The 25,600-nt window shown below is 44.2% G+C and overlaps 2 protein-coding genes across 7 annotated transcripts in view; one reads left to right on the top strand and one right to left on the bottom strand.

The window, feature by feature from the left end:
* Positions 1–13,428, top strand: part of nadkb (NAD kinase b) — a 43,766-nt gene extending 30,338 nt beyond the window's left edge. For all 6 annotated transcript variants that reach the window (XM_067994904.1, XM_067994901.1, XM_067994902.1 and 3 more), the window contains 5 exons: positions 36–193; positions 4,211–4,310; positions 6,148–6,305; positions 7,657–7,739; positions 11,177–13,428. In XM_067994904.1, coding sequence (XP_067851005.1) covers positions 36–193; positions 4,211–4,310; positions 6,148–6,305; positions 7,657–7,739; positions 11,177–11,336 — 659 coding nt within the window. In that variant the 3' untranslated portion in view covers positions 11,337–13,428. The remainder of the gene's footprint in view (positions 1–35; positions 194–4,210; positions 4,311–6,147; positions 6,306–7,656; positions 7,740–11,176) is intronic.
* Positions 13,429–17,074: 3,646 nt separating this feature from the next.
* Positions 17,075–25,600, bottom strand: part of sec62 (SEC62 homolog, preprotein translocation factor) — a 39,259-nt gene continuing 30,733 nt past the window's right edge. The window contains exons 6-8 of the mRNA XM_067994898.1: positions 23,061–23,121; positions 22,361–22,480; positions 17,075–19,989 (exon numbers count right to left, since the gene is read on the bottom strand). Coding sequence (XP_067850999.1) covers positions 19,523–19,989; positions 22,361–22,480; positions 23,061–23,121 — 648 coding nt within the window. The 3' untranslated portion in view covers positions 17,075–19,522. The remainder of the gene's footprint in view (positions 19,990–22,360; positions 22,481–23,060; positions 23,122–25,600) is intronic.

Here is a 25,600-nt window from a genome sequence, read left to right as displayed (position 1 = left end):
ATGCAGCTTATTTTGGAACCTTGTCTTTTGATCAGGAGATGCCCGGATAATTCTGAGGAGTCGCCTGAAGGTGAAGGTGGTTAAGGACTTGAAAAAAGCAGAAGTGGAGAGGCAGTACCAATTGGAGGACAACGGACTGGTCCCACAGAGTCATATTGACAACGAGACAAGAAAAGCTGTCATGCAAGTACATGTACGTGTCGACAAGTCCTTCCTCAAACTCCCGCTCTTAACAGAACGTGGGAGGAGAAAGTGAGGCCTGAGTCGCAAATTAGGAAAAAAACTGATCTGTTAGTTTATTATTTTTTTATTGCACCAAATTATAACCGGAATAGAAATTTTAAAAATATAAATGTTCTAAGATATGGTAATGCCGTATGTTGGAGCAGTAGTGCATGTTTGGGTCGTGACTGAGGGCTTGATCAAAGCTGCCGAGTCTCCCTGGAAGGGAGTGGGGGAGGAATAATTAGATACAAGTGTCCTTGTTAGGATCTTGATCAGTTGGCCATAACAGCTGCCCAAGGAGCACATTGCAGTGGTTGGAAGGCAGGTTCTCCCCGCCCTCTCGGCAGATGAGGTGAGGTACCAAGGCCGGACCTAGAAGCAGGAGGGGGAAAAAAATTGAGGGAATTGACAAAGTAAATGGGGGGTGATTCTTCCCATGAGAATCCTGAATCAGGGGACATAATCTTAAAATTAGAACTAAGCTGGTTACATAGAATTACATAGAGTTTACAGCACAGAAGCAGGCCAATCGGCCCATCACTGTTTATGCTCCACACGAGCCTCCTCCCACTCTATTTACTTCATCCCATCTCAACCTATCAACATATCCTTCTATTCCAGTGCTCACCCTTTTCCCCATCTTTAAGACCTTCTTTAAAACCTACCTCTATGTCCAAGCTTTTGGTCACCTGTCCTAATGTCTCCATACTTTGGCTTGGTGTCAGTTTTTGTCTGATTACGCTCCTGTGAAGCACCACGGGACATTTTACTATTGTAAAGGTGCTTAATAAATGCAAGGTGCATAGACAGTTAAAGGAGAGGGAGGAAATTAATTTTAAAAATGGACGGGAATAAAATTACATTTTAAATTTTTATCCCCCCCACCCGATGCTACACGGTAGAAAACTTATGTCTCTGACTTGAGATCTGCACGGATTCCATAAATGGTGGCCTGGCTGCTGCTTGAGAGAATTGAACGCATGTAGTTTCTCTCAGACCTGGTGCTGAGGCAGTATGAGCTGTAGCCAGTAGGTGGAGCCGGAGCTCGTGAATATTTCTGCTTTACTAACGAGAAGTGCTGTCAACAGCCTGGTTTGCTGAATTGGGGGAAAATGACTACGTGAAGTTCAGTATGTTTGAACTTGATGGTGTAATGGACCTTTCCTGTTTACAGAGCAGTATGTGCATCAGAGCAGTGCCAGACAACAGCAGCAAATTATACCAGCATATCTGCACCGCTGTCTAGCCAGCCAGAGCAGAGTTCCGTGCCTGGGTACTCAGGGCACTGTGACATCTTAAAATTAAAGCACTGAGGGTGTGTGTACTTGCATTAAAAACGTAAAGCGTTTTAAACTTTGGTTTTAAAGCTCCTCTCCCTCTCACCAGTTGCAGTTAAACTGCAGCTGGCGGAAAGCTGAATTATTTTGACATTACCTCCTTCAGCTGGCCCTGAAGTTCATTGAATAAACTGTATTGAGCTGAGACCAGCTGTATCAAGCTGGAATTCTACTTCAGATTTTCTGACTCCGTGTGACAGGAAAAGCTATGTTGAATAGACAGAAAACTTGCAGTATAACTTGCTGCAGTATATTCCATGTGATTTTGACATTCTAATGTTCTGATCCAATGAAAACTTTATTCGGATAAGAACCTACAGCTAAACGCAGAATCCACTGAGCGAATAATGCGGCCCACCTAAAAGTGTGGTGAAATGTAGCTTGAGCCGTAAATAAATTTGGATAGAAATTCTGCAGCTTCACTGTTCCCAGGAGATGGCTGTTTCCAGTGTTCTAATGAAACAGATGTATTCAACATAGAATCATAGAAAGGTTACAGCACGGAAGGAGGCAATTCGGCCCAATGAGTCCATGCTGGCTCTATGCAAGAGCAATCTAGCTAGTCCCACTCCCCCTTAACTAAGAATGCAGACCCTTTAGCTACATTGATGCTGTGGCTTTTTTTCTTTAATGCTAGTGGATTTCCAGTAACATGAGTCCAATGATACACCATCTTACAAGGACAGGAGTGTATACCATGTAAAGTACAGCACAGAAGGGGGACAATTGGCCCATCGTGTCTGTGCAGGCTGTCTGAAACAGCCGTCCACTTAGCCCCACTCCACACATCCTTTGCATTTTTTCTTTTTTCAAATCTTTATTCACCTCCCTTTTTAATTACATAGAATTTACAGCACAGAAACAGGCCATTCGGCCCAACTGGTCTATGCTGGTGTTTATGCTCCACATGAGTCTCCTCTCACCCTACTTCATTTAACCCTATCTGCATATCCTTCTAAAACTTTCTCCCTCATGTACTTATCCAGCTTCCCCTTAAAGGCATCTATGCTATTCGCTTCAACTACTCCATGTAGTAGCGAATTCCACATTCTCACCAGGCTCTGGGTAAAGAAGTTTCTCCTGAATTCTTTGTTGGATTTAAAATCTATTATGAATTCTGCTTCCACCATTGTTTCTAGTAGGGCCTAACAACCTTTTTTAAAAAAAAACCAACCCCTCTCTTTGTTCTGTTGGTGCTAGATTTATGCCCTCTAGTTACTGATTCATTGATCAGTGGAAACCTTTTCAGTTCCCTTCATAATTTTGTATAGCTCCAGCTCTGTCAGTGAATCTCTTCTGTACTGTCATTATTGCTCAAGTAAGGCTCCCAAAACTTGACCCAGTATTCCACTCCAGCCTAACCAATGATTTGTACAGGTTTAGCATTTTTACTTTTGCACTCGATGTCCCATTTATAAAATCTAGGAGCCCTATATTTTTTTTTACAGCTATATCAACTTCTTGTCCCACTCCTAAAGATCTCTGTATTTGAACCCCTCTCTGCTCTTCCACACCTTTTGAAGTTTTGTTCTTGTCTTACGATGAAGCTGTGTACTGATAAGGTCAGAGATTAATTGTTTGGTCAGGGAGCTTTGCAGATTGGAAAATGATTGTAAGTTTCAGGCTGCAGATCTTCAGTGCCCCTACATTACACACTTACACTTACCGGTAGGAGCCATTGGATAATGAATGAATGAGTGAGGACCCTGACTGACAATAGTCCTTCCTAACCCAGCAGTATTAAGCCAATTAAAGCATCTGTATCGTTGCGCTGGATGAGATCAGTTAACTCAGCACAGACTGATAATGTGAGTGCCCAGAACTATCTGCTATTGTGATCTAACCAAACAAAATCTTGTGCAAATTCAACATCACTTCCTTGTTTTTGTAATCTTCCCCCCCCCCCCATTTGTCTATTTTACAGCCTTTTCTCTTGCATTCCCACCTTTGAAAATGTATATATCTGAATCCCTAGATCTCTCTGTTTCTGCACTAAGAATCCTGCCATTTGTATTTTCTTTAACTGTTACTTTTCTGAAAGTGTACTACTTCACATTTCTCAGCATTGAGCTGCATCAGCCACCTACTTGCGCACCTCTCTGTCTGCAAACCTCTGCCTTCCTGTAATCCCCTGCATTTCACCAGTTTACCAAGCTCCCTAATTTGGGATTGTCAGCAATTGTGGTTATCATTCCCCTCGTGCCTATTTCCAGATAATTTACATAAACGGTCCCAGCACAGAGCCTTGATCCACACCACAGTCCACATACCACCAATCCCTTTACCCCTCCCACAGTGCAAGTTAGTTGTAATAGCTTCACTGCTGCTGTTTTTCCTCAGTCTATTTCCGTGCTCATAGATTTGGGCTGTTTCTCTGTACTTTCCCCAAGTAACTGAAGAAGATTAATGTAAAGAAATCAGGTAACATTGAAATCTTCATTTGGCCTTCTGAAACAAAATGTGCGTGATAAAGAGATATAGGAAAAAATTGGGATGTAACACTAGTAATGTGATTTGAAGTACTTCTATATATGAGAACGTTGGGGTGTATTGTACTCTTTGTTTAATGCCGTTGTTTTTCCTCCAGTCTAAATGCATCGTGAGGCATTGCCATGGAGATTAATCCTTCTCAATGGATGTTGTTGCAGGTGCTGAATGAGGTAGTGGTGGATCGAGGACCTTCCTCATACCTCTCCAACGTAGACCTGTACTTGGATGGGAGACTCATTACGTCTGTGCAGGGCGATGGTAAAATGAATAATATAATATTTTTTGTAGATTATTTACCAGTTGTAAATTTTTGGGAGCAATTTGTGAGCCAGTATTTTTAGGGAATGAAATATTTCCCATCTCCCTTCCTCAGCTCAGCTATTGCATGGTTTAGGTGTCACATGTTACTTCCTTGGACTATCTGACCAGGTGGCTTGGTTTCCTCACTTGCAGTAACTAGCTGCAGAGCTATCCCCCAAAACACTGGTAATGCAACTTTCCATCCCCCTCCCCAGCCACTGCCTCATGTTGTACCAGACTTTTTGCAACCTCGGCATCTTATTCGACCTTGAGCTGGGCTTCTGACTCCATATCCACTCCATCACAAAGACTGTCTACTTCCACCTCTGTAGTATTGCTCTTTTTCACCTCTCCCTCAGCCCATCTGCTGCTAAAACCCTCATCTATACTGTAGTCACCTCCAGACTCGAATATTCCAATGCTGTCTTGGCCGACCTCCCATCCTCTATGCTCTGTAAACTTCAGCTCATCCAATACTCTGCTTCCCTATCCAATCTTGCATGGTCCTGCTCACCCATCTTTGCTGATCTACATTGGCTCCTGGCCCCCTAATGTCTCAAATTTAAAATTCCCATCCTCGTGTTTAAATCCCTTCATGGCTTCGTCGCTCCCTATCTCTAACTTCCTCCAGTCCTACAATGCCGGCCCCCACGACCCTCCCTCCCTTTGCCCCACTATTGGTGACTGTACCTTCTGCTACTTAGGCCCCAGACTCTGGAACTCTTTTAAGTATCACAGTGCCGGAAGGAGCAGAGCAACAGGTGATAGGATTGTGTTGGTTAAAAAAGAAAAGAATGGAATGAAACAGTATTTCTGGTCGCATGCTGATATTGAGGTGAGAATTTAGTTGGGCAGGAACCTGGTCATACCCACGCAAGAAAAGGCGGATGGAGAACGGTCATCTGGTCCATCCAGACATGGTGCAGCCATGTACACCATTGACCTCTTTCTCCCCCACCCCGCCTCCCCAGTATGGATTGTCCTGAGAGGGGCAAAAATAGAGGGGGAAAACAGCTGAGACCAATTTAAGATAACTCTGGGAAATTTATCCCCAGCTTCCAAAGAAAGAAAATACAGCCAATGAAATACTTTTGAAGTGTAGTCACTTTTGTAATGTAGGAAACACGGCAGCCAATTTGCGCACAGCAAGATCCCACAAACAGCAATGTGATAATGACTAGATAATCTGTTTTAGTGATGCTGGTTGAGGAATAAATATTGGCCAGGACTTATTGACTAAGGTAGTCAAGCAAAGTTCCAGGGGACGTTAGTAACCGATAAATCCATCTAATCCCAGCCAACCTACAACTTACCCTCTATAACCGGAAATGTCCTCCTCTCTCAGGTACTTAGCTGGCTCCTCTTTGAACTGCCCTCTGCAATCAGTTCCAGAGGGCAGTGATTCTTTGAAAAAACTAATGTCCTAAATGCACACCCGTAGTCTAACCATGCCTCTCCGTCTCTAATAATCTACACTGCTGGACAGTTACATAGAATTGCATAGACATACAGGCCATTCGGCCTAATAGGTCTGTGCCAGTGTTTATGCTCCACATGAGCCTCCTCCCTCCCTACTTCACTTAACCCTATCAACATATCTGGTTCCTTTCTCCCTCATGTACTTACCTAGCTTCCCCTTAAATGTATCTATGCTATTCGCCTCAACCAATCCATGCGTTGATGAGTTCCATATTCTCACCACTCTCTGGGTAAAGAGTCATGGGGTGTTTGGGGTTGTTGCCTTGTCTGGTTGTGCATGGTATTTATTCAGCGGATTGTTTGCTTGGTTTTGCAGGTGTCATTGTGTCCACACCGACTGGTAGTACAGCGTACGCTGCAGCAGCAGGCGCCTCTATGATGCACCCAAATGTCCCAGCCATCATGATCACACCTATCTGCCCCCACTCGCTGTCGTTCCGACCCATTGTAGTACCGGCAGGAATGGAGCTAAAGGTGAGGATGTGCAGGGACAGAGTTGGAGTACATTACAGTCAGTTCAGAGGATACTAGATTGCTGCATTAGTCAACCCTTTGATTAACAATTTAAAAAAAAAATTATCTTTAGCTCCCTTGATAGGTCATTGGTTAAATGCACCATTTGAAAAGAAAGACAGACTTGTATTTATACAGCGTCTTTCAGGACCTCAGGACAACCCAAAGCGCTTTTGAGCCAATGAAGTACTTCTGACATGTAGTCACTGTTGTAATGTAGGAAGCCAGGTGATCCCAGGCTCAATTCCTAGTCTGCACTGAGTTGTCTGATCTCAATTGGATGGGAGTTGAGGCACTGGGGAGTGGGGAGTGTGGGGGTGTGGGTGAATCAATCAGCTGAGAAGTGTATTTGTGTGGATGCCAGGTGAGAACTGTGTCAGGTTTTTGGTCAACGCTCATTGCCTAGGCTCCTGTGAAGAACGGCTAGTTGGGTGAGGTGTCCATGGACTGTACCGTAGTGTCTATGACTTTAGGCTCATGGGGATAGGGGGTGGGAATGAAACATGTGGTAAGGCAGGCACCAGACAAACCAAGAAGTGTAGCACTGGTTGAGGGAGAAAGGAATAGAAGGTTGTGCTGATAGTGTGGGAGGAGGCTGATTTGGAGCATAAACACCGGCATTACATAAAATTACACAGCACAGAAACAGGCCATTCGGCCCAACAGGTCCATGGCGGGCCACATGAGCCTCCTCCCACCCTGCTTCATCTCACCGTATCAGCATATCCTTCTATTCCTTGCTCCCTCATGTGTTTATCTAGCTTCCCCTTAAATGTATCTGCTATTCGCCTCAACTACTCCTTGTGGTAGCGAGTTCCACATTCTAACCACTCTTTGGGTAAAGAAGTTTCTCCTGAATTCCCCATTGGATTTATTAGTGACTATCTTATATTTATGGCCCCTAGTTCTGGTCTCCCCCGCAAGTGGAAACACCATTGGCTAGTTGGGCCGAATGGCCTGTTTCTGTGCTGTAAAATCTATGTAATCCTACGAACGGCTGCTTGGGCGAGGTCTCGGAAGGCTGCTGTCGTCTTTGGAGACTCACTCCAGCGTATGTCAGTGGCCTCGGGAGAGGAGGCGAGAATACGGGAGAGAAAAATCCGCTAAAGCTGCCTGGTGCTCACCAATCTGTTATTGAGCAGAACTCAAGTTACCTGCAGTTCTTGGGTTCTGTGAAAAAGGCAGTTTAAAAAACTTAAGAGTTTCAAAAAATGTTAACTGGCAGGCCGCAGAAAGTGCAAATGAACTTGTGTCTGCCCTCGCTGAAGTAAATTGTAAGCTTACAAGCTGCCCCTGTGTTTGCTTTTTGAAGATAATGTTGTCGCCTGACACCAGGAACGCAGCATGGGTCTCGTTTGATGGCAGGAGGAGACAGGAAATTCAACACACTGACAGGCAAGTACAGTATTGTGGCTACCTCTATCCCCCATTCTCCCCCTCTCCCTGCAAGAACTTTCTTTTATACTGATCGTTTCCTATTGTGACACATGGGCAAATTCACTGGGGGGGGGGGGGGTGTTTAAAATCGATGCTCCCTGGCACAGCTGTTTACTGGCTCTGTAATGATGGGCAAATTGGTTTTCTGTTCCTCTATGTTAAGATTACAATATTTTTTGTGTAGTGCCTTTTTTAAAAAAAAGTTTCTTAAACAAAACAAACCACATAGATCACTAATCATTAGTCATTCGTGAAGATTACGTTCTCACTTCCTCTGTAGTTTTAGAGACCGCAGACTTGCATCAAAGCAGCTTCAACTGAGCAAACCTGACAGTAATAAGTATCGCATAGGAATTCCCTCACCAAGTCCTGCCCATCCATCAGTCCTTCCTAGCTGTCCTCCCTTAGCTCTCCACCCTCCAACACACTGAATTCAAAATCCTTATTTATAAACTCCACTATAGCTTTACCCCACCTGCCCTCTGCAGCCCATGACCCCGTCTGTACCCTTCAGTCTTCTGACCCGTGCCTCCTGTGCGTCCCACCCTCCCCGTGCTCCACGAGAATTGGCGGGGCCTTCAGCTGCCTCAGCTCTGCTCTCTGGAACTCCCTCTTCTTAAACCCTTCCCATCTATCGACAGCTTTGCTGTTAAAAGTTGCCTCAGTACCTGCCCGTTTAACCGTATACTTCTGGTCCCATTTCCAAAACGTCTCATTGCTCAACATCCACTTCTCATTTGTGAACTAATATTTTGTTACTATGTCAAACACTCTCGATAAATGTGAGGTGGCCGCACAGATGCCCGCATGAGAAGAAACATTGAGATTCTAGAAGCGGCTTATAGGACCTGGAATATTTGCACGTCTGAGTACCTAAGGAGAAGCTCCTTCTCCGTTGCACATTAATTCAGCTTGTGCCATCACAAAAAGGAGTGCAGTGTCCTCAGGCTAACAAGGCGTATCTGCTGGTTTAGCCATTCTTGGTAGGTCGCCCCAGTGGCTAAATTGATAAATTCGCTGCCCAGTGAGCCATCCAGACCAGGAGGGTCCCAGGTTCAATTCCCCAGGCTGTTTCAGTAGTCTCGGAGAAGTCTAAGTCACATGTATGGTATGAAACTGCTTTACTGCAGCCTGTGGTTTTTCACCCTTTTGTTAGCTTTTGTTAAGGTGGAAAGGCAGCAGAATTTGCAGAAATCTTTTTAGCTGGAGGAAAGAAAAGAAAGAACTTGCATTTATATAGCACCTTTCATGACCTCAGGACGTTCCCAAAGCGATTTACAACCAATGAAGTACTTCTGAAGTGTAGTCACTGTTGTAATGTGGAATACGCAGCAGCCAATTTGCGCACAGCAAGATTCCACAAACAGCAATATGATGATGACCAGATAATCTGTTTTGGTGATGTTGGGTGAAGGGAAAACATTGGCTAAGACACTGGAGAGAGCTCCCGTGCTCCTCTTCGAATGGTGCCATGGGATCTTTTACATCCACCTGAGAGGATAGACAGCGCCTTGGCTTAACGTCTCAGCCTCCGACAGTGCAGCACTCCCTCACTGGAAGTGTCAGCCTAGATTTTGTACTCAAGGCTCTGGAGTGGGACTTGAACCTACAACCTTTTGACTCAGGCGAAAGTTCTAACAACTAAATCACAAGCAAAATAGTTGTTAGGTAGAGGTGAATTTCTTTGCAATAAGCACTTCAGTGTGAAACTTGTAGCGAGTCTGTACAGCAGTGTTGACCTTTTATCGAGGACCACAGTTCCACCCAGTGTCCCGTTCAAGAATCACTGCCCGAATGCTTTAACTCACTGCACCACAGAGTGTTGGGGTGTGGGTGTACGCCTGTTGTTTCCCACACGGTGAGCTCCTGATTTCGATCCCGTCAGCAGCAAGCTCCCACAGTCAGAGAAGAAAAACTACGGGGCCAGTAGGCCCCCTAACACTTGCTGTGCGGAAGCTGGGATAGCATTGCTATGTTTTCCTGGAAAACGATAAAAAACACCGACGTTTAGCTGCGTCAACATCCCATAGCCGATCAGGGTGTGAGTGAAGGCCCAAGAGGAAAGTGGGAGACCAAGTCTGTAATGGCCCACAAGTAGAGGGGAAATGGGTTGCAGATGGTCCCCAGGCAGTAAGAAGGAAGGAACTTGCATTTATGTCAAGGCATCCACCAATTACTTTTAAAGTGTTACTTGAGAGAATGCAGCAGCCAATTAGCGCACAGCAAGGTGCCACAAGCAGCGAATGATCAGATAATCTGTTTTTGTGGTTTTGGTTGAGGAAGGAATGTTCCATCAGTAACGTGTGTTTATACAGCGCCTTTAATGTAGTAAAAAGGTCCCAAGGCGCACAACAGGAGCGTCATCAGACAAAATTTGACACCGAGCCACATAAGGAGATATTCGGACAGCTTGGTCAAAGAGGTAGATTTTAAGGAGCAACTCGAAGGAGGAGAGAGAAGTGGCGAGGTTTGGGGAGGGAATTTCAGAGCTTAGGGCCTAGTCAGCTGAAGGCATGGCCGCCAATGGTAGTGCGAAGAAAATCTGGGATGCGCAACAGGCAAGAATTGGAGGAGTGCAGAGATCCTGGGTAATACCCCTGCTCTTCTTTGAATTGTGCCTTGGGATATCTTTTATTCATCTGAGCTGGCAGACAGGGCCTAGGTTTGACTTTTCATCTGAAAGATATTATGAGAATCGGTGCCCTGCAGCTTGACAGCCTCTACCCACTTTGAGTCGGCCAGTCTGTAGGAAGGTGACATTTGTCCTTTGCGGCTACCTTCACTGTGAGCTTACTGTACCCGTCATTTTGGATGCTGATGAGAGTTCATTTCAAGGGCAGTGCCCACAGCCTCTGTCAGTTCTAACAATGTTAAATAAAAACAGAAAATGCTGGAAACACTCAGCAGGTCAGGCAGCATCAGTGGAGAAAGAAACAGAGTTAATGTTTCAGGTTGATGGCCTTTCATTGGAACTGGAAGAAGTTAGAGATTTAACAGTTTTTAAGAAAGTACAGTCAGGGAGTAGGAAAGAACAAAAGGGAAGGTCTGTGCTAGGGTAGAAGGCAGGAGGTGATTAAATGATAAAAGGGATGATGGTACAAGGTAAAAGGGGGTGGTAATGGGGCAAGTAAAGAAACAAAAGATGGGTCCAAAGGAGGTGTGAATGGTAACAGCAGAACCATTGCCAGCACCTGCTATCTGAGGAAAACGGGAGCAGTGGTTACGATCTGAAGTTAGTGAAATCAGTGTCTAGTCCGGAAGGTTGTAAAGTGCCTAATCGAAAGATGAGGTGCTGTTCCTCGAGCTTCCTTGGAACAGTGTAGGAGGCTGAGGACAGAGCGGTCAGAGCAGGAGAGGGATAACAATGTTAAGTTGCTTTGTGTTTTCTCTTTTAGCATAACAATAACGACGTCGTGCTACCCTGTGCCGTCTATCTGCTGCCATGACCTCGTTTATGATTGGTTTGAGAGCCTGGCCGAGTGCCTGCACTGGAACGTCCGCAAAAAGCAGTCCCGCTTTGAAGAAATAACGGATTCTTCGGACACTGAGTGTTAGTCCGGAAGGTGTGCATCCCTTTCCCCAATCCCCCTTCCTCGCATAGAAAAAGGTGATAACCTTTGTACGAAGCTTAACGGATTATCTGTCCTGTTCATATTGTTAACTGGAAGACAGTATTCTGTATCTGATTGCAGTGTATATTAACATTCAATCGTGTACGACCTTTCCTTCTCCCTCCCCTCCCCCTGTCCAATTCCTCTCATGTTATTCCATCCTGGAGTAGTCACTGTGCTTGGAGTCAGAAAGCTGGGGAAGAGTAATGAAGATGCACCAACTCTCTCACTATGAACTTGAATTCAAATGTTACTATTTTATTGTTGTTTGATTTTTTTTTTTAAGATGCTTTTATCGATAAGTAACAGTTATCAAATTTGTACAGTGGAATGTGTCCTTGGAGCAATTGTCTAATTTACTTGCTGCAGATGTACTGTAAATTGGAATAGTTTTGGCTCCCGAGGTTTCTTAGTTGGTAAGTCCAGTGGCTGGCATGGTGCTGACCAACACAGGCCAGAGAAGTGCCAGGTTTAATCCCTGTTCTGTTCTCTGCTGTGTTAATTGATCTCAGCAGTTGGGATGCTAACATTGGCCCCAGCAGTCCTGGGATAGAGAAGAGCAAAAGGAGCCAGAGTCCGCCCCCGACCGTTATTCACTGACCCTAATGGGAATTGCAGACGTCTGGATGTTGATGAAGACGGGATCGAGCTTTGCCGGTGATGGATCACTCCTGGTAGCATTGGGCTGCTGACGGCCCCCATGGAACTGGATCTCGGCAGCATACAGTGCCAAGAGGGTGGGAGAAAATAGAGGAGACAAAATGTGAAAAAAATAAGCATCTTTCCAAGTTGGTCAATTTTAGTTGGTGCCTCAAATGAATGTTAATACTAGTAACCTGCAGTGTTACTATCTGCTGCAAAAACAAACTTGTGCTCAGGTGTCCTGATGAAAATAGAAAATACTTGAATTTTATATTGTACTTTATCACATTGTCAAAATATCTCAAGTACTTCACACAATGAATTACTTTTGCAGTGCAGTAACTATCATATAAACATTTAACTGTGAAAATACACTTTGCAGCACTCTTTAGATCATTGGTTTATCAGGCTCTGTCATATGTTTTTTGTTGGCCTAGATGTGTTGCATTTAAGGGTGGAATTCTTGCTTGGTGATGCTGACCGGTACAACGTAGTAATTCTGGGAGTGTTACTATTTTGAAATCAACTTTTAAAAAAAAAATGGAAACAAGATGAATTTACGAGGCCTGCCATTTTGGATCTGTACTGCCTTTAGCGAATTCAGCAGCTGGTTTTATTCAGAGTGGTTCACTCTGTAGTTGCTATGCCTTGCCTCTAAGTGCTGTTGAAATGGGATGACTTTAGGCTGAAATATTATATTCCTGTCGGTCGTGCAGTGGATTAGCATACTGTATTCTTGCCTCTGGGGACTGAGCTCAATTCCAGCCCAGACTGATGGGCTGCGAGTATTTTCACGGTGGCTTGTGAGCGTTCTATGTGAATTGAGTTTGGGTCAGTTATGTTTGTTTCTAACCTGCGAGTCCACAGCTCAAAACTACAAAAACGATCATTCTCGGTTACAGCTCCAATCGGGATGGATGATGTGCCAATTAGAATGTTGTTCTGGTGCAGCAAGTAGTGTTGTTCTGAGGGTGGGGATGAAGCAGAGGCAGGTATGGTGACTGCAGTGTTCAGAGAGCTCTACCCTGCACCCGAGCTGAAGTGCTTCATGTTGACACTGAGTGACTAAAGTTCAGTAGTTGCATTTGATACAACATTGGCATGCCTCAATTTGATGAGGCCAAACTAACTAAATTGACTTCCAGGTGGAATTAGTATTAATATGTTTGTTTGATTAAATTTAAATACTATTGGTGTGTCAAAGAGAACCAAAAGATATAATACATTAAATATTTTCTTAGTAAAGGGACATTACCATAAGGGGAGATGTTGAACTCAATGCAGACATACTTATATATAAAACCACAGAACAAGTTACATTTCCAGTTAAAGTATACAGGACATTATACAAACTTACCAAAAACTTTTTTCAATAAAGCAATTTTAAACTTAAAGCATTCTCTGCTGTTTTCTTTGATTCAAAAATGAGAGCGCATGGAAGTAAATTTGTTACATGGGTTGGTAATTGGGTGGGAGATAGGAGACAGTAGGGATAAAGGGTTTGTTCTGATTGATGGGATGTGATAAGTGGTGTTACACGGATCTGTACTGGTGCCTCAGTTTTTCACTATATATTGACTTGGATGAAGGAATAGAGAGTTACATACCCAAGTTTGCAGCTGACACTAAGTTTAAGATGCACGGTAGGTTGTACTTCAGTTGTATGGAGCCTTGGTCAGACCCCATCTGGAGTACTGCAGAACAAGAGGGCACAATCTTAAAATTAAAGCTAGGCCATTTAGGAGTGAAATCAGGAAGCACTTTTTCACACCAAGGGTAGTGAAAATCTGGAACTCTCGCAAAGGCTGTGGATGCTGGGGGTCAATTGAACTAAGGGTATCAAGGGATATGGAGCAAAGGCAGGTAATGGAACAGCACACAGCACAGGGCAACGAGGGATAGGTAATAAATGCTGGCCTTGCCAGAGCCAGCCACATCCTGAGAATAATAAAAAAAACAATCATGACCTTTTAAGTCACTTGAACCTCTCAAGTGTTACATCTCTGTAGGATGTGATGCAAGCCAACTCAAATAGAAATGCTTCCTGTTTATTTCAAACCATATTTAACAGTCCTTGGAGTTAATGGGACAATGAGGAAGGCATCAAAGGACGAGAGCTTTCCAGCCAGAACTGTATTATATGAGGAGCATAAAACAAAGCCATGGGGCTCAATTTTTAAATGGCAGCAGTGGGGGGGGGGTGATTTGTAGGTGCCAAACCCGGAAGGGAAGTAGCAGGATTGCGATCGCAACCCTAATGAGGCCAATTAAAGTCTCTTCCGGGTTTCGCGCCCCGCAGCCAGCCGGATTGACAGGCTGGCTGCTGACAGGAGCTGCACATCCGACTGGGGGGGGGGGGGGGGGGGGCGGAGAAACCTCATTGGCCGCTGCGAGAGTTGGAGGGAGAGACAAAGATCGGGGTGGGTGGGTGGGTGGGGGGGAAGATGATACATCGGGGGTGCGGTGGGGGGGAAAGAGACGTTGGACATCGTATGGGGAGAGACATCGGAAGCGAGGGGTGGGGGGTTGGAAGACATCGCCGGGGGGGGGGGGGGCGGGGGAGCAGGTTTCACCAGGCGTGAATCGGAAGATGGGGAAAGCCACCCAGGTGAGGTCAAAATCTTTTTAAGTGGCCAACGTGTCAAAAATAAACTACCTTAGGTACCTAAATGAGGTACATTTGATGGTTTAAATATCATCCTGCCAGCAACTTCCGGGTTCGGGAACGGCGCACGCACCGACGACTGGGTCGTGTGTGTTCTTCAGTGGGCTGGAGCTGGGAATCCTGCCCGCACCAGATTTCTCTGATTTTCTTTCCCCCACCCCGCACTTTGCTTTTAAAATTGAGCCCCTGATAGCTGTAGCTCAAGTACCAGCAAAGCTGCAACAATTGAGAGGTTCAAGTGACTTAAAATATGATTGTGCTAGATCTTTGTAACATATTCCAATTGTAAATTCCAATTTTCACATCGTTCACCTGACGAAGGAGGAAGCCTCCGAAAGCTTGTGAATTTAAAATAAAATTGCTGGACTATAACTTGGTGGTGTAAAATTGTTTACAATTGTCAACCCCAGTCCATCACCGGCATCTCCACATCATAACATTCCAAGCTAGTTTTGGAAGGAAGAATGAGGAGAGGCAATTTAAACTAAATGGTATAATTTTAACGGGGATGCAGGAACAGAGCGACCTGTATGTACACAAATCTTTGAAGGTTGCAGGACAAGTTGATAAGGCTTGTTAGAAAAAGCATATGAGATCCATAGCTTTATAAATTGAGGCATAAGACTACAAAAGCAAAGATGTTAATGCTAAACTGTTATAAATCAATGGTTCGACCTCAGCTGAAGTATTGTGTTTAGTTCTGGGCCCCACACTTTAGGAAGGATGACAAGACCTTGGAGAAAATTTACTAGAATGGTTCCAGGGATGAGGGACTTCAGGTATGTTAAGAGACAGGAGAAGCTGGGATGGTTCTTCTTAGAGCAGAGAAAGTTGAGCGGAGATTTGATAGAGGTGTTCAAAATCATGAGATGTTGAGTAAATAAGGAGAAACTTTATCTACTGGCAGGAGGGCCAGTAACCAGTGGACAGATTTAAAGTCACTGGCAAAAGAACCAGGGAGGAAATGAGAGAGTTTTATGCAGCATGCAGGGCCTGAAAGGGTAGTGGAAGCAGATTCAATACTTTCAAAAGGGAATTGGATACAATACTTTTGAAGGGAAAAAAATTGCAGAGCTATGGGGAGTGGGACTAATTGGATAGGTCTTTCAAAGAGCCAGCACAGGCACAGTGGGTTGAATGGCCTCCTCCTGTGCTGTATGATTCTAGTTATGCTCTAGGTCACACTTCTCATAGTATTACAACACAGTAAGAGTGAATTGTTTAGTAATTGAGGGAAAGGAGAAAAGAACAAATCCATTTCCCTTCTTGAGACCCAAGGAAGAACTTTTAAGCCTAAAAATTACCGTTGGCGATATTGGTGGGTGAATGCTAAAATGGTTTGTATAGCAATCTTGCCTATTTGAATGCTGCTGTTAACCTATTTTAAATGAGTTAATGCTCCCATTAATGTAGCACAGAGAGGAATGTTACACCAGTGAGTTAAGTGTCCATCCACTAATGATGCCAATGGTCATTTCTAGGATTTAGTTTCCTCTCAACCCAATAATGGGCCTGCTTCTGCCAGTAGACTGAGGGGTCTGGTTGTATGTATGGTAGATGGCAGTACAACGCTATGCATAAAGGATGATCAAATGCTCCACAGGACACTGTTCTGGGGCTGAGGAAATGATCTGTGGAAAGCAGTTAGTCAGGGTTGAATAAAGGAGTTTGTGCGTTTTGAGAGAGAAGGTAAGATTTTCCTCTTCAGCTCTGGGATACAAGTCTTGATCACTAAAAGAGGCACATGTTGCTCACAAATTTTCATCCATTAAAGTAAGTGGATGGATAAATCCTGAGCAGCTTGTCCCTGATTATGTGACAAGAGACTCTGCTGTCAAGCTCCTATACGCCAGCATTGAAAGGGAAAATTTACCCCCCACGGTCTAGTTTTACTGAATCACTCTTTGCGCAAAGAGTTTCATGGAACCATGCGGCACAGGTGGCGGCCATTTGGCCCATCTTTGAAAGAACTATCCAATTAGCCCCACTCGCCCTGCTCTTTCCCCATAGCCCTGAAAAGTCTTCCTTTTCAAGTATTTATCCAATTCCCTTTTGAAAGTTACTATTGAATCTGCTTCCACCATCCTATCACGCAGTGCGTTCCAGATCATAACAACTGGCTGCGTTAAAAAAAGTCGTCTCATCTCCCCTCTGGTTCTCTTGCCAATTATCTTAAAGCTCCTTTAGTAAACTTAAACATTTCCCCCAGGGCACTGAATGAGCTAGGCAGTGTTCAGAACAGGGCATGATCTTTGATCTGTGGAAGGAATAGCTTTGACCGTTTGTCGCTTAATGCCAATGTTTTAAGAAAGTGAGAAACTTTACCTCAGTTGTGCTATGAGAATTACACTGAACAGGAAAATACACAAAACACAAATGTTTCATTTTTTTTATTGCATTAAAGGATACATTTACTTCCTCAAATAGCTAAACAGTTATTGTTTAAATAATGTTCCAGTAATCAAAGACAAGTCTTTAAATTATATATCAATCCAAATATGGACATAACTGGGTTTGAACAAGAGCAAGGAGCAAGCAGTTCTCTCTCTCTCTCTCTCTCTCTCTCTGCTGCAATATACACGAAATAGCACTGGCCGGTAGCTACACTATACGATGTACAAATACTCAAATACCATTTGAGAGCAGGTTGAGATAAGTCACTACCAGAAAAACTACTGGCACGCTGGCAAATCTTTCTCCAAGAAAGACACATGATAACAGAAAAAAAAAATGCTTTATCATCTCATTAGGAAAAGCATATGAATATAGAAAATTTCTACACTACCAAGTATCTCTTTTCTGTGCTATAGTTTAATTATCAATTAAACAGTTAACTACAAAGTTGTGTGGTCCACGCTCAGGTTACTCTGTGAAATGTCAGAGCTCAGTTAATTACTGCACGACGAGCAGATGCTGGAAACCAATTAAGTTCCACATTTAACTCGATACATCAGCCACCAATACTGCGCCAGAGGTCGAATGATGCGGGAAGGCTTGAAACTGACTGAAGACCGTCCTAATTAAACATATTTGTAATTTCTAATAGGCGGGTGTGTTTGAGCTGAGGGGGGGTAGAAACGGATTACAGTGGCCCGTAAAATGCTACATTATGCATGAATATTAGATCCATGAGTAAACTTGATAACCGACTGTGAAAATAGGACTCATTTTACAATATGTTGAATTAACACGGTCAATGCTCTTCACAACTGTAGCAAGCTTTCCTTTTGCCTGCGTGAGAATACATCTCAACTTCTCCAGTCTTTGCAAAGCATTAAGGGGACTATGGATTGTGTTGCATCTGTGGGAAATTCTACCCCTATCTGGTTAGTGACGATCTTATACAGAAAACTAATGGTGATTCTACACTCAGAATTATATGTATTGTGAAAATTGCAGTAAGGCAGACTAGTTATTGTTCATACAGCTGAAACATAGATCATATTCGAACTTCTAAACGAGTCTTAGAAGGAATATTTTACACAGCCAAGTAAGCTTGGAAGCTGCATATGCATCTCTCAACCTTTATTTCTTAATCCCCCTGCTGCTATCACCGTCAAGGGCCTAAAGTAATGAGGGGGCGTTAGAGGAAAAATACTTCAACTGTCTAATCCTAAACTTTGAAGGGGCAGAGGTTTTATAGTTGCGGTCTTAACAAGCCAACTTCCTAAACTCTTTATTTTCTGTGCATGCCCCGCCATAAAAGATAGCACCTAATTATAAGCTCCAAAGTCAGGTTCTCCCTCTGTTAAATATTATCTTCATACGCTTAACCAATTCCACCCATTACCTACAGTAACAATACAAACTACCGTATCGGCATTTGTTGCTTGATTATAAATGGACATTCACCTTGGAAGTGATGGACAAGTCAATTTTAATTATGACACTAAGGGTTAAGTGTTGCTATATGATGCAGAAATGGGACAGGTTTAATGGTTCGTCTTCAGATTCCAGCAGCTCATGAAACAGCTGTATCCTATTACAAAGAATCGGGTCACTCTGTATTACTTCTGCTTTCTGTTTTATAAGCCACCGATCCACCACAAAAGGTCTGTAAGAAGCTACCACTTAACACATATTTTACTTTGCAGTATCGGGCAGGGTTCCGCTTCCCACTGACTGTTGACCACTGGTCAAATGCGCAGTGAAAATGAACGACTTTCCACAGACTGTCAGGCACCTGCACATTTTCCAAACCTCAAAGGACTCCTTGAATGTAGCCAGACTCTCTCATCTTTTGCACCATCTACCAATTTGTACTTAAGCTTCGGGCTCCGAGTGCACATCATATCTGCACTGATGCCTGTGAGCCTCAGGTTACAGGACATTTGGGTGCCAGGAACAGATATTTACCTCCTCAGATGGTGTCAACAGCGGCACCGATTTAGGACCTCGTCTCTCAATAGATTTAGCAGAGTAAGAATATACAGACATGATTTTCCAGACGTAATCCTTTTGGGCCATTAGGTTTGTTATGTTGATTGGGCTTTGTATTGGTATTTTGAAATATCATGATACACACTTTGGTGCGGAATACAACTTTTTTTGGCCTGTGAAACATGCTCGCGCTAAGGAGCCTTTGTAGGGTACCTCTAACTCCCTCTGCTGAAATATCGTGCCTTATCATCATTGTAACTGGGGAGGGGAGGGGGGGTGGGGGAATTTAAAATGCTATGATTATCATGCAGTTTTAACATTTCACAATATCTCATCGTGGCATCCACAGTGGACCGGGCCGGTACATGTCTCCATCCCAATGTGGAACTGTTTTCAACATCAGCTACTCGTGCACGGTTGCTGGAGATGGATCTGTTCCCGTTCTACGACTTACTGTGTAACGGCTGTGTCTCCTCGTCTTCGTCCTCTTCTTCCTCTTCCTCCTCCTCCTCTTCATCTGTGGGCTGTTCCAGTTCCTCTTTAGTGATCATTTCAAAATCATTCCCGTTCCCGCTGCTGTGTTGGGAGCCGTCATCCTCCCTCCGGTCGCTGTCTGTGTCCGACTGACGCTCCCCGGCCGAATTGCTCCCCGCAGCCGCCACTCCCACTCCCGGTTTCGGCTCTTCCTCCTCTCCCTCCTTCCCCTCGTCGCCGTTGGGCTGCGGCCGTTTCTGGGGGTCGGTCTCCTCGCTCGATTTCTTGGAGTCTGATTTTGGCCCCTTGTACTCGTGCGTGTACAGGGGCCTGAAGGAGTCAATGAAGCCAACGTCGGCCGTTAGGTTTGGCAGGAACCAGAAGTGGTGTCGTCCGCCGGTGAGGAGCCAGATTAAGAGGAAGAGAATGCACCGTGCTGTGAAGAATTGAAAAGGAGAAAGATGTTAAGAACAGAATCAAATACGCATCAGCGCTTTGTGACAGATAAAAGTTAAAGTCGTTAAAAGTTACATAATTTTTCTGTACCTGGCTCATCTTGTCAAGGCAATTTAAAATATAAAAAGGACCGCATTGTTTTGCCTTCTGGATAAATATTTAATTTCTTCTCTACATTATGAAGGCGTTTTGATATAGGTTTCCATTGGCAAGAGTGTCGGTAACCAGAGGGTAACTGGCAAAAGAACCAGAGGGGAGATGAGGAGAAATATTTTCACACAGCGAGTTGTTATGATCTGGAATGCGCTGCCTGAAAGGGCGGTGGAAGCAGATTCAATAGAAACTTTCAAAAGGGAATTGGATAAATACTTGAAAAGGAAAAATGTGCAGGGCTATGGGGAGAGAGCAGGGGGAGTGGGACTAATTGAACAGCTCTTTCAAAGAGCCAAATGGCTTCCGTCTGTGATGTATGATTCTATGTTTTAGTGCACAACAGAGACATGTGAAGTTAACACAAATATACTGATCAGTGCGTCAAAGGTAGTGCGCAGAGGGAATTATATCTGCAAAAGAATCGTGTCCTGCGTACAGTGTGGACATCAATGGTAACTCACGGACTAACTGCCCCGAGCCTCTTTTCACCAGGCCAAGTTCAACTAACACAAATGACTTTTCTTAAAAAAAAATTACCAAGCTACACCTGTTTGTGACCCAGGGTCTCATTTAAACAGATGATGGCACAATGCCGCAGTGACAAAGTGAAACCTGGATTACATAGAATTTACAGCACAGAAACAGGCCATTCGGCCCAACTGGTCCGTGCTGGTATTTTTATGCTCCACACGAGCCTCCTCCCACCCTACTTGATCTAACCCTCTAAACTGTGATTGCAGAAGCAAAAAGAGTGCAGTGTGAATGTGGAGGCATTTTATCCTTATGGGAGCTGCACATCCATTTAATGCTGACTTTATTAAGAGTCAAACAATTCTGTAAAATGTAAATGTCTAAGCAAATTTTGCATGAAGTGGATGCCAGGGGTATAGCTCTTGCGAATATAAAACACTCCAGGCGGGGATCACATGCACAAAGCAATCTTTTGCCACTGCAACCCCATTTCAAACCCTGCTCCTCTCGCTAATGGTCATCCAGCCCTAAGTGAAATGAATTGGAATGCCTTCAAAACCAGTTTCCAATGGCATTTCAACACAAAGCTCACATTGGAATTAAATGACACCTAACAATCAAGGCAAACATCCAATGTTAACCCCACCAGATATAATTGCAGGCCTTGGGCCCAGAGAAACCATCACAGTATATTTGAAAGGGGTATTTTTAAACACTGTTTTAGGACAGCTTTTAAAAAGGCTGCATAGAGAGACACCACATGACTGGACAATTCCCAGTCAATCATGCCTGGAGACCGCACTGCTGCAAGTGACTGGGATCAATTTTACACACATCATTTATATTATGTAACTATCCTCCACTCACTGCATTTTTTTTCTGGAGAAATAATCCTGCTTTTATCGGGAGACTTTGCTGTAGTTTCGGTCAGGAGTTCGGTTTGCTGTAGTTCGTAGAGACTATTTAAATGGACTCTGTTTGCTGAGAAAATAGACTTTGTTTGCTGTAAAATAGACTGTTTGCTGTGAGTCCTGCTGTAAGTCCCGCCCTGCCTCCAACTCATTGGCTGACACAGTGGTGTCACTACTCACTTTGTTTTGAAAATCAAGCGGGTAAAAAGAACAGGGTGGGGGGGGGGGGGTGGGGGGAGAGAAAGAATTAGCACATCACACTTTCACTTCTTGAGGTTGACTTCAAATCCAGCCTAGACTGTAGATGAAAATCTCCCCACTTTCTGCTGGATTCTTTGTGAAATGAGGTTGGGGGGCAGTCTCAATTCAATTTTTACTAGGATAAGAATGTTAAAAGAATAACCCATCAAGACTGCTCCTTCCACGGACAACGTACAATCTACCGTTATACAGTACCTTACCCTACTCATTTAATCTCCAGATAGAAAGTTCTGTATAGTTACTCTGATTCCTAAAGGCAGTGGAGCATTAACTCCAGAATATGCACCATTCTGACACTTCCACTATTCAACAGTGGGCACAATTCACAAGGCAGAATGTCGCTGCCTTCCACCAACATTCCTTGCCTTGATGTGGTTAAGAAATCACCAATTTGTTTTTCTTAATAAAAAATGGAATTAACTTTGACATTCCTCTGATTTCCTTAATGTCATCTGTTTTCCTTTGGATTGAGTGAAATCTGCTCATTCTCAACCTTTCAAACAAATCAGCAGTTATTTTATGATACAAAATATTTGAACATGAATCCATACTCACCTACGGCGAGGAGGAGGATGCTGGCGACAAAGCAGCCCGCTGCAACACTCAGATAGTAAACACCTACTCGCATCTCTGCAGGCCAGAGGGGGAAGAGGGTGGCAGCTATCACTGCAATTACTGTTAAATAGTCAAACACACTAAGGTTAGAGTCAGTGTCTGCTGCTGAAATAAGAGACTGGGGGGGGGGGGGGGGGAGGGGAGAAAAAGGGGGGGGGGAAGAGAAAGAGAAAGGGGGGGGGGGAGAGAAAGAGAAAGGGGGGGGGAGAGAAAGGGAAAGTGGGGGGGGAGAGACAAAGAGAAAGGGGGGGGGGAGAGAAAGAGAAAGGGGGGGGGGAGAGAAAGAGAAAGGGGGGGGGGGGGAGAGAAAGAGAAAGGTGGGGGGGGAGAGAAAGAGAAAGGTGGGGGGGGAGAGAAAGAGAAAGGGGGGGGGGAGAAAGAGAAAGGGGGGGGGAGAAAGAGAAAGGGGGGGGGGGGAGAAAGAGAAAGGGGGGGGGGGGAGAAAGAGAAAGGGGGGGGGAGAGAAAGAGAAAGGGGGGGGGGGGAGAGAAAGAGAAAGGTGGTGGGGGAGAGAAAGAGAAAGGGGGGGGGGAGAAAGAGAAAGGGGGGGGGAGAAAGAGAAAGGGGGGGGGGGGAGAAAGAGAAAGGGGGGGGGAGAGAAAGAGAAAGGGGCGAGATAAAGAACTTGGAGTGCGTTTACCTAATATCAGCCCCATCGCAAATGTCTTGAAATGAACAGGATCGTAGATCCACACGAATACCTGTAAATAAAATCAGAGAAATGGGCAAACAGAGGATTCACTCCAAACATTAAAACAACAGATTCCAAAGTCTCCTTACAGGCTAGGCAGAAAAATAGCTTTATGGAAGCAGAGTTAGGTGAGGAAACATAGATCCAATCATCGGGTGATTCAAAATCAGCCCATTACACGGCTGGGGTATGGCTGAGGTACGAAATGAATACTTTGCATCGGCCTTCAATACAGAAGAGGATGCTGTCAATGTAGCAGCAAAGGAGGAAATAGCAGCAATGTTGGATAGGGTAAAAATAGATAAAGAGGTACTTAAAAGATTGGCCATACTCAAGTACAAAAGTCACCCAGTCCGGATGGGATGTATCCTCGGTTACTGAGGGAAGTAAGGGTGGAAATTGCGGAGGCTCTGGCCACAATCTTCCAATCCTCCTTAGATATGGGGGCGATGCCAGAGGACTGGAGGATTACAAATGTTACACCACTGTTCAAAAAAGGGGAGGGGGATAAACCTGACAATTACAGTCAGCCTAATGTCGGCGGTGGGGAAACTTTGAGACACAATAATCTGGGACAAAATTAATTGACGCTTGGAAAAGTATGGGCTAATAAATGAAAGTCCGCACGGATTTGTTAAAGGAAAATCGTGTTTGATTAACTTGATTGAGTTCTTTCATGAAGTAACGGAGAGGGTTGATGTTGCTATTGCTATATGGACTTTCAAAAGGCATGTTGAAGTACCACATAAAGTCATTAGAAAAATTAAAGGCCAGGGGATACAAAATTGGCTAAGGGACAGAAAGCAGACAGTTGAGTTGAACGGTTGCTTTTCAGACTGGAGGGAAGTACACAGTGGTGTTCCCCAGGGTCGGTGTTGGGACCACTGCTCTTTTTGATATATATTAATGATCTGGACTTGGGTATACAGGGTATAATTTCAAAGTTTGCAGATGACACAAAACTCGGAAATGTAGTAAACAATGTGGAGAGTAGTAACAGACTTCAGGGGGACACAGACATGCTGGCGAAATGGGCAGACTCATGGCAGATGAAATTTAGTGCAGAAAAGAGTGAAATGATACATTCTGGTAGGAAGAATGACGAGAGGCAATATAAACTAAATGGTACAATTTTAAAGGGCGTGCAGGAACAGAGACACCTGGGGGTGTACGTCCACAAATCTTTGAAGGTGGCAGGACAAGTTGAGAAGGCTGTTAAAAAAGAAACATATGGGATCATGGGCTTTATTAATAGAGGCATAGAGTACAAAAGCAAGGAAGTTGTGCTAAACCTTTATAAAACACTGGTTAGGCCACAGCTGGAGTATTGTGTTCAATTCTGGGCACCACACTTTAGGAAGGATGTCAAGGCCTTAGAGAGGGTGCAGAGGAGATTTACTAGAATGGTACCAGGGATGAGGGACTTCAGTTATGTGGGGAGACTGGAGAAGCTGGAGTTGTTCTCCTTAGACCACAGAAGGTTAAGAGGCGATTTGACACAGATGATCAAAATCATGAACGGTTTTGATAGAGTAAATAAGGAGAAACTGTTTCCAGTGGCAGAAGGGTCGGTAACCAGAGCACAAAGATTTAAGGTGATCAGCAGAAGAACCAGATGTGACATGAGGAAACATTTTTTTTAAACACGACAAGTGGTTGTGATCTGGAATGCATTGTCTGAAATGGTGGTGGAAGCAAATTCAATAGTAACTTTCAAAAGAGAACTGGATAAATACTTGAAGGGAAAAAATTTGCAGGGTTATGGGGAAAGAGCACGGGAGTGGGACTAATTCGATAGCTCTTTCAAAGAGCTGGCGCAGGCATGATGGGCCGAATGGCCTCCTCCTGTGCTATACACACTACGATTCTGTCTCCTCTGGGACAATGATATTTATTGAAACCAACGGTGGACACGAATGGTAGGTGATACTATTAGCAACGGCTGTTTTCTAAATGACTTTGTTGCACTACTGATATGAGTGCTGGGGAATGGAACACATTAGGTGTATTTCCCTCAAGTGTAGAAGGTTGAGGGGCGATCTAATTGACGTGTTTAACATGATTAAAGGATTTGATCGGGTAGATAGAGAGAAACTTTCCTCTGGTGGGGGGAGTCCAGAACAAAGGGGGCATAACCTTAAAATTAGTGCCTGGCCATTCAGGGGTGATGTCAGGAAGCACTTCTTCACACAAAGGGTAGTGGAAATCTGGAACTCTCTCCCCCAAAAAAGCTGTTGAGGCTTGGGGTCAATTGAAAAATTTGAAACTGAGATTGAGAGATTTTTGTTGGGTAAGGGTATTAAGGGTTACGGAACCAAGGCGGGTAAATGGAGTTGAGGTAGAGATCAGGCATGGTCTAATTGAATGGCGGAAGAGGCTTGAGGGGCTGAATGGCCTACTCCTGTTCCTATGTTCCTATGGATAATTTCAGTGAAGATCCATCTGGATTTACTGATGAGAAATCTAGGGGGTAACTTTCAACTTTGTCA

Source organism: Heptranchias perlo, chromosome 13 (assembly GCF_035084215.1).
Source record: "Heptranchias perlo isolate sHepPer1 chromosome 13, sHepPer1.hap1, whole genome shotgun sequence".
NCBI lineage: Eukaryota > Metazoa > Chordata > Chondrichthyes > Hexanchiformes > Hexanchidae > Heptranchias > Heptranchias perlo.
Note: the sequence above shows the minus strand (reverse complement) of the source record. Positions and strands in the feature narration are given on the sequence as shown.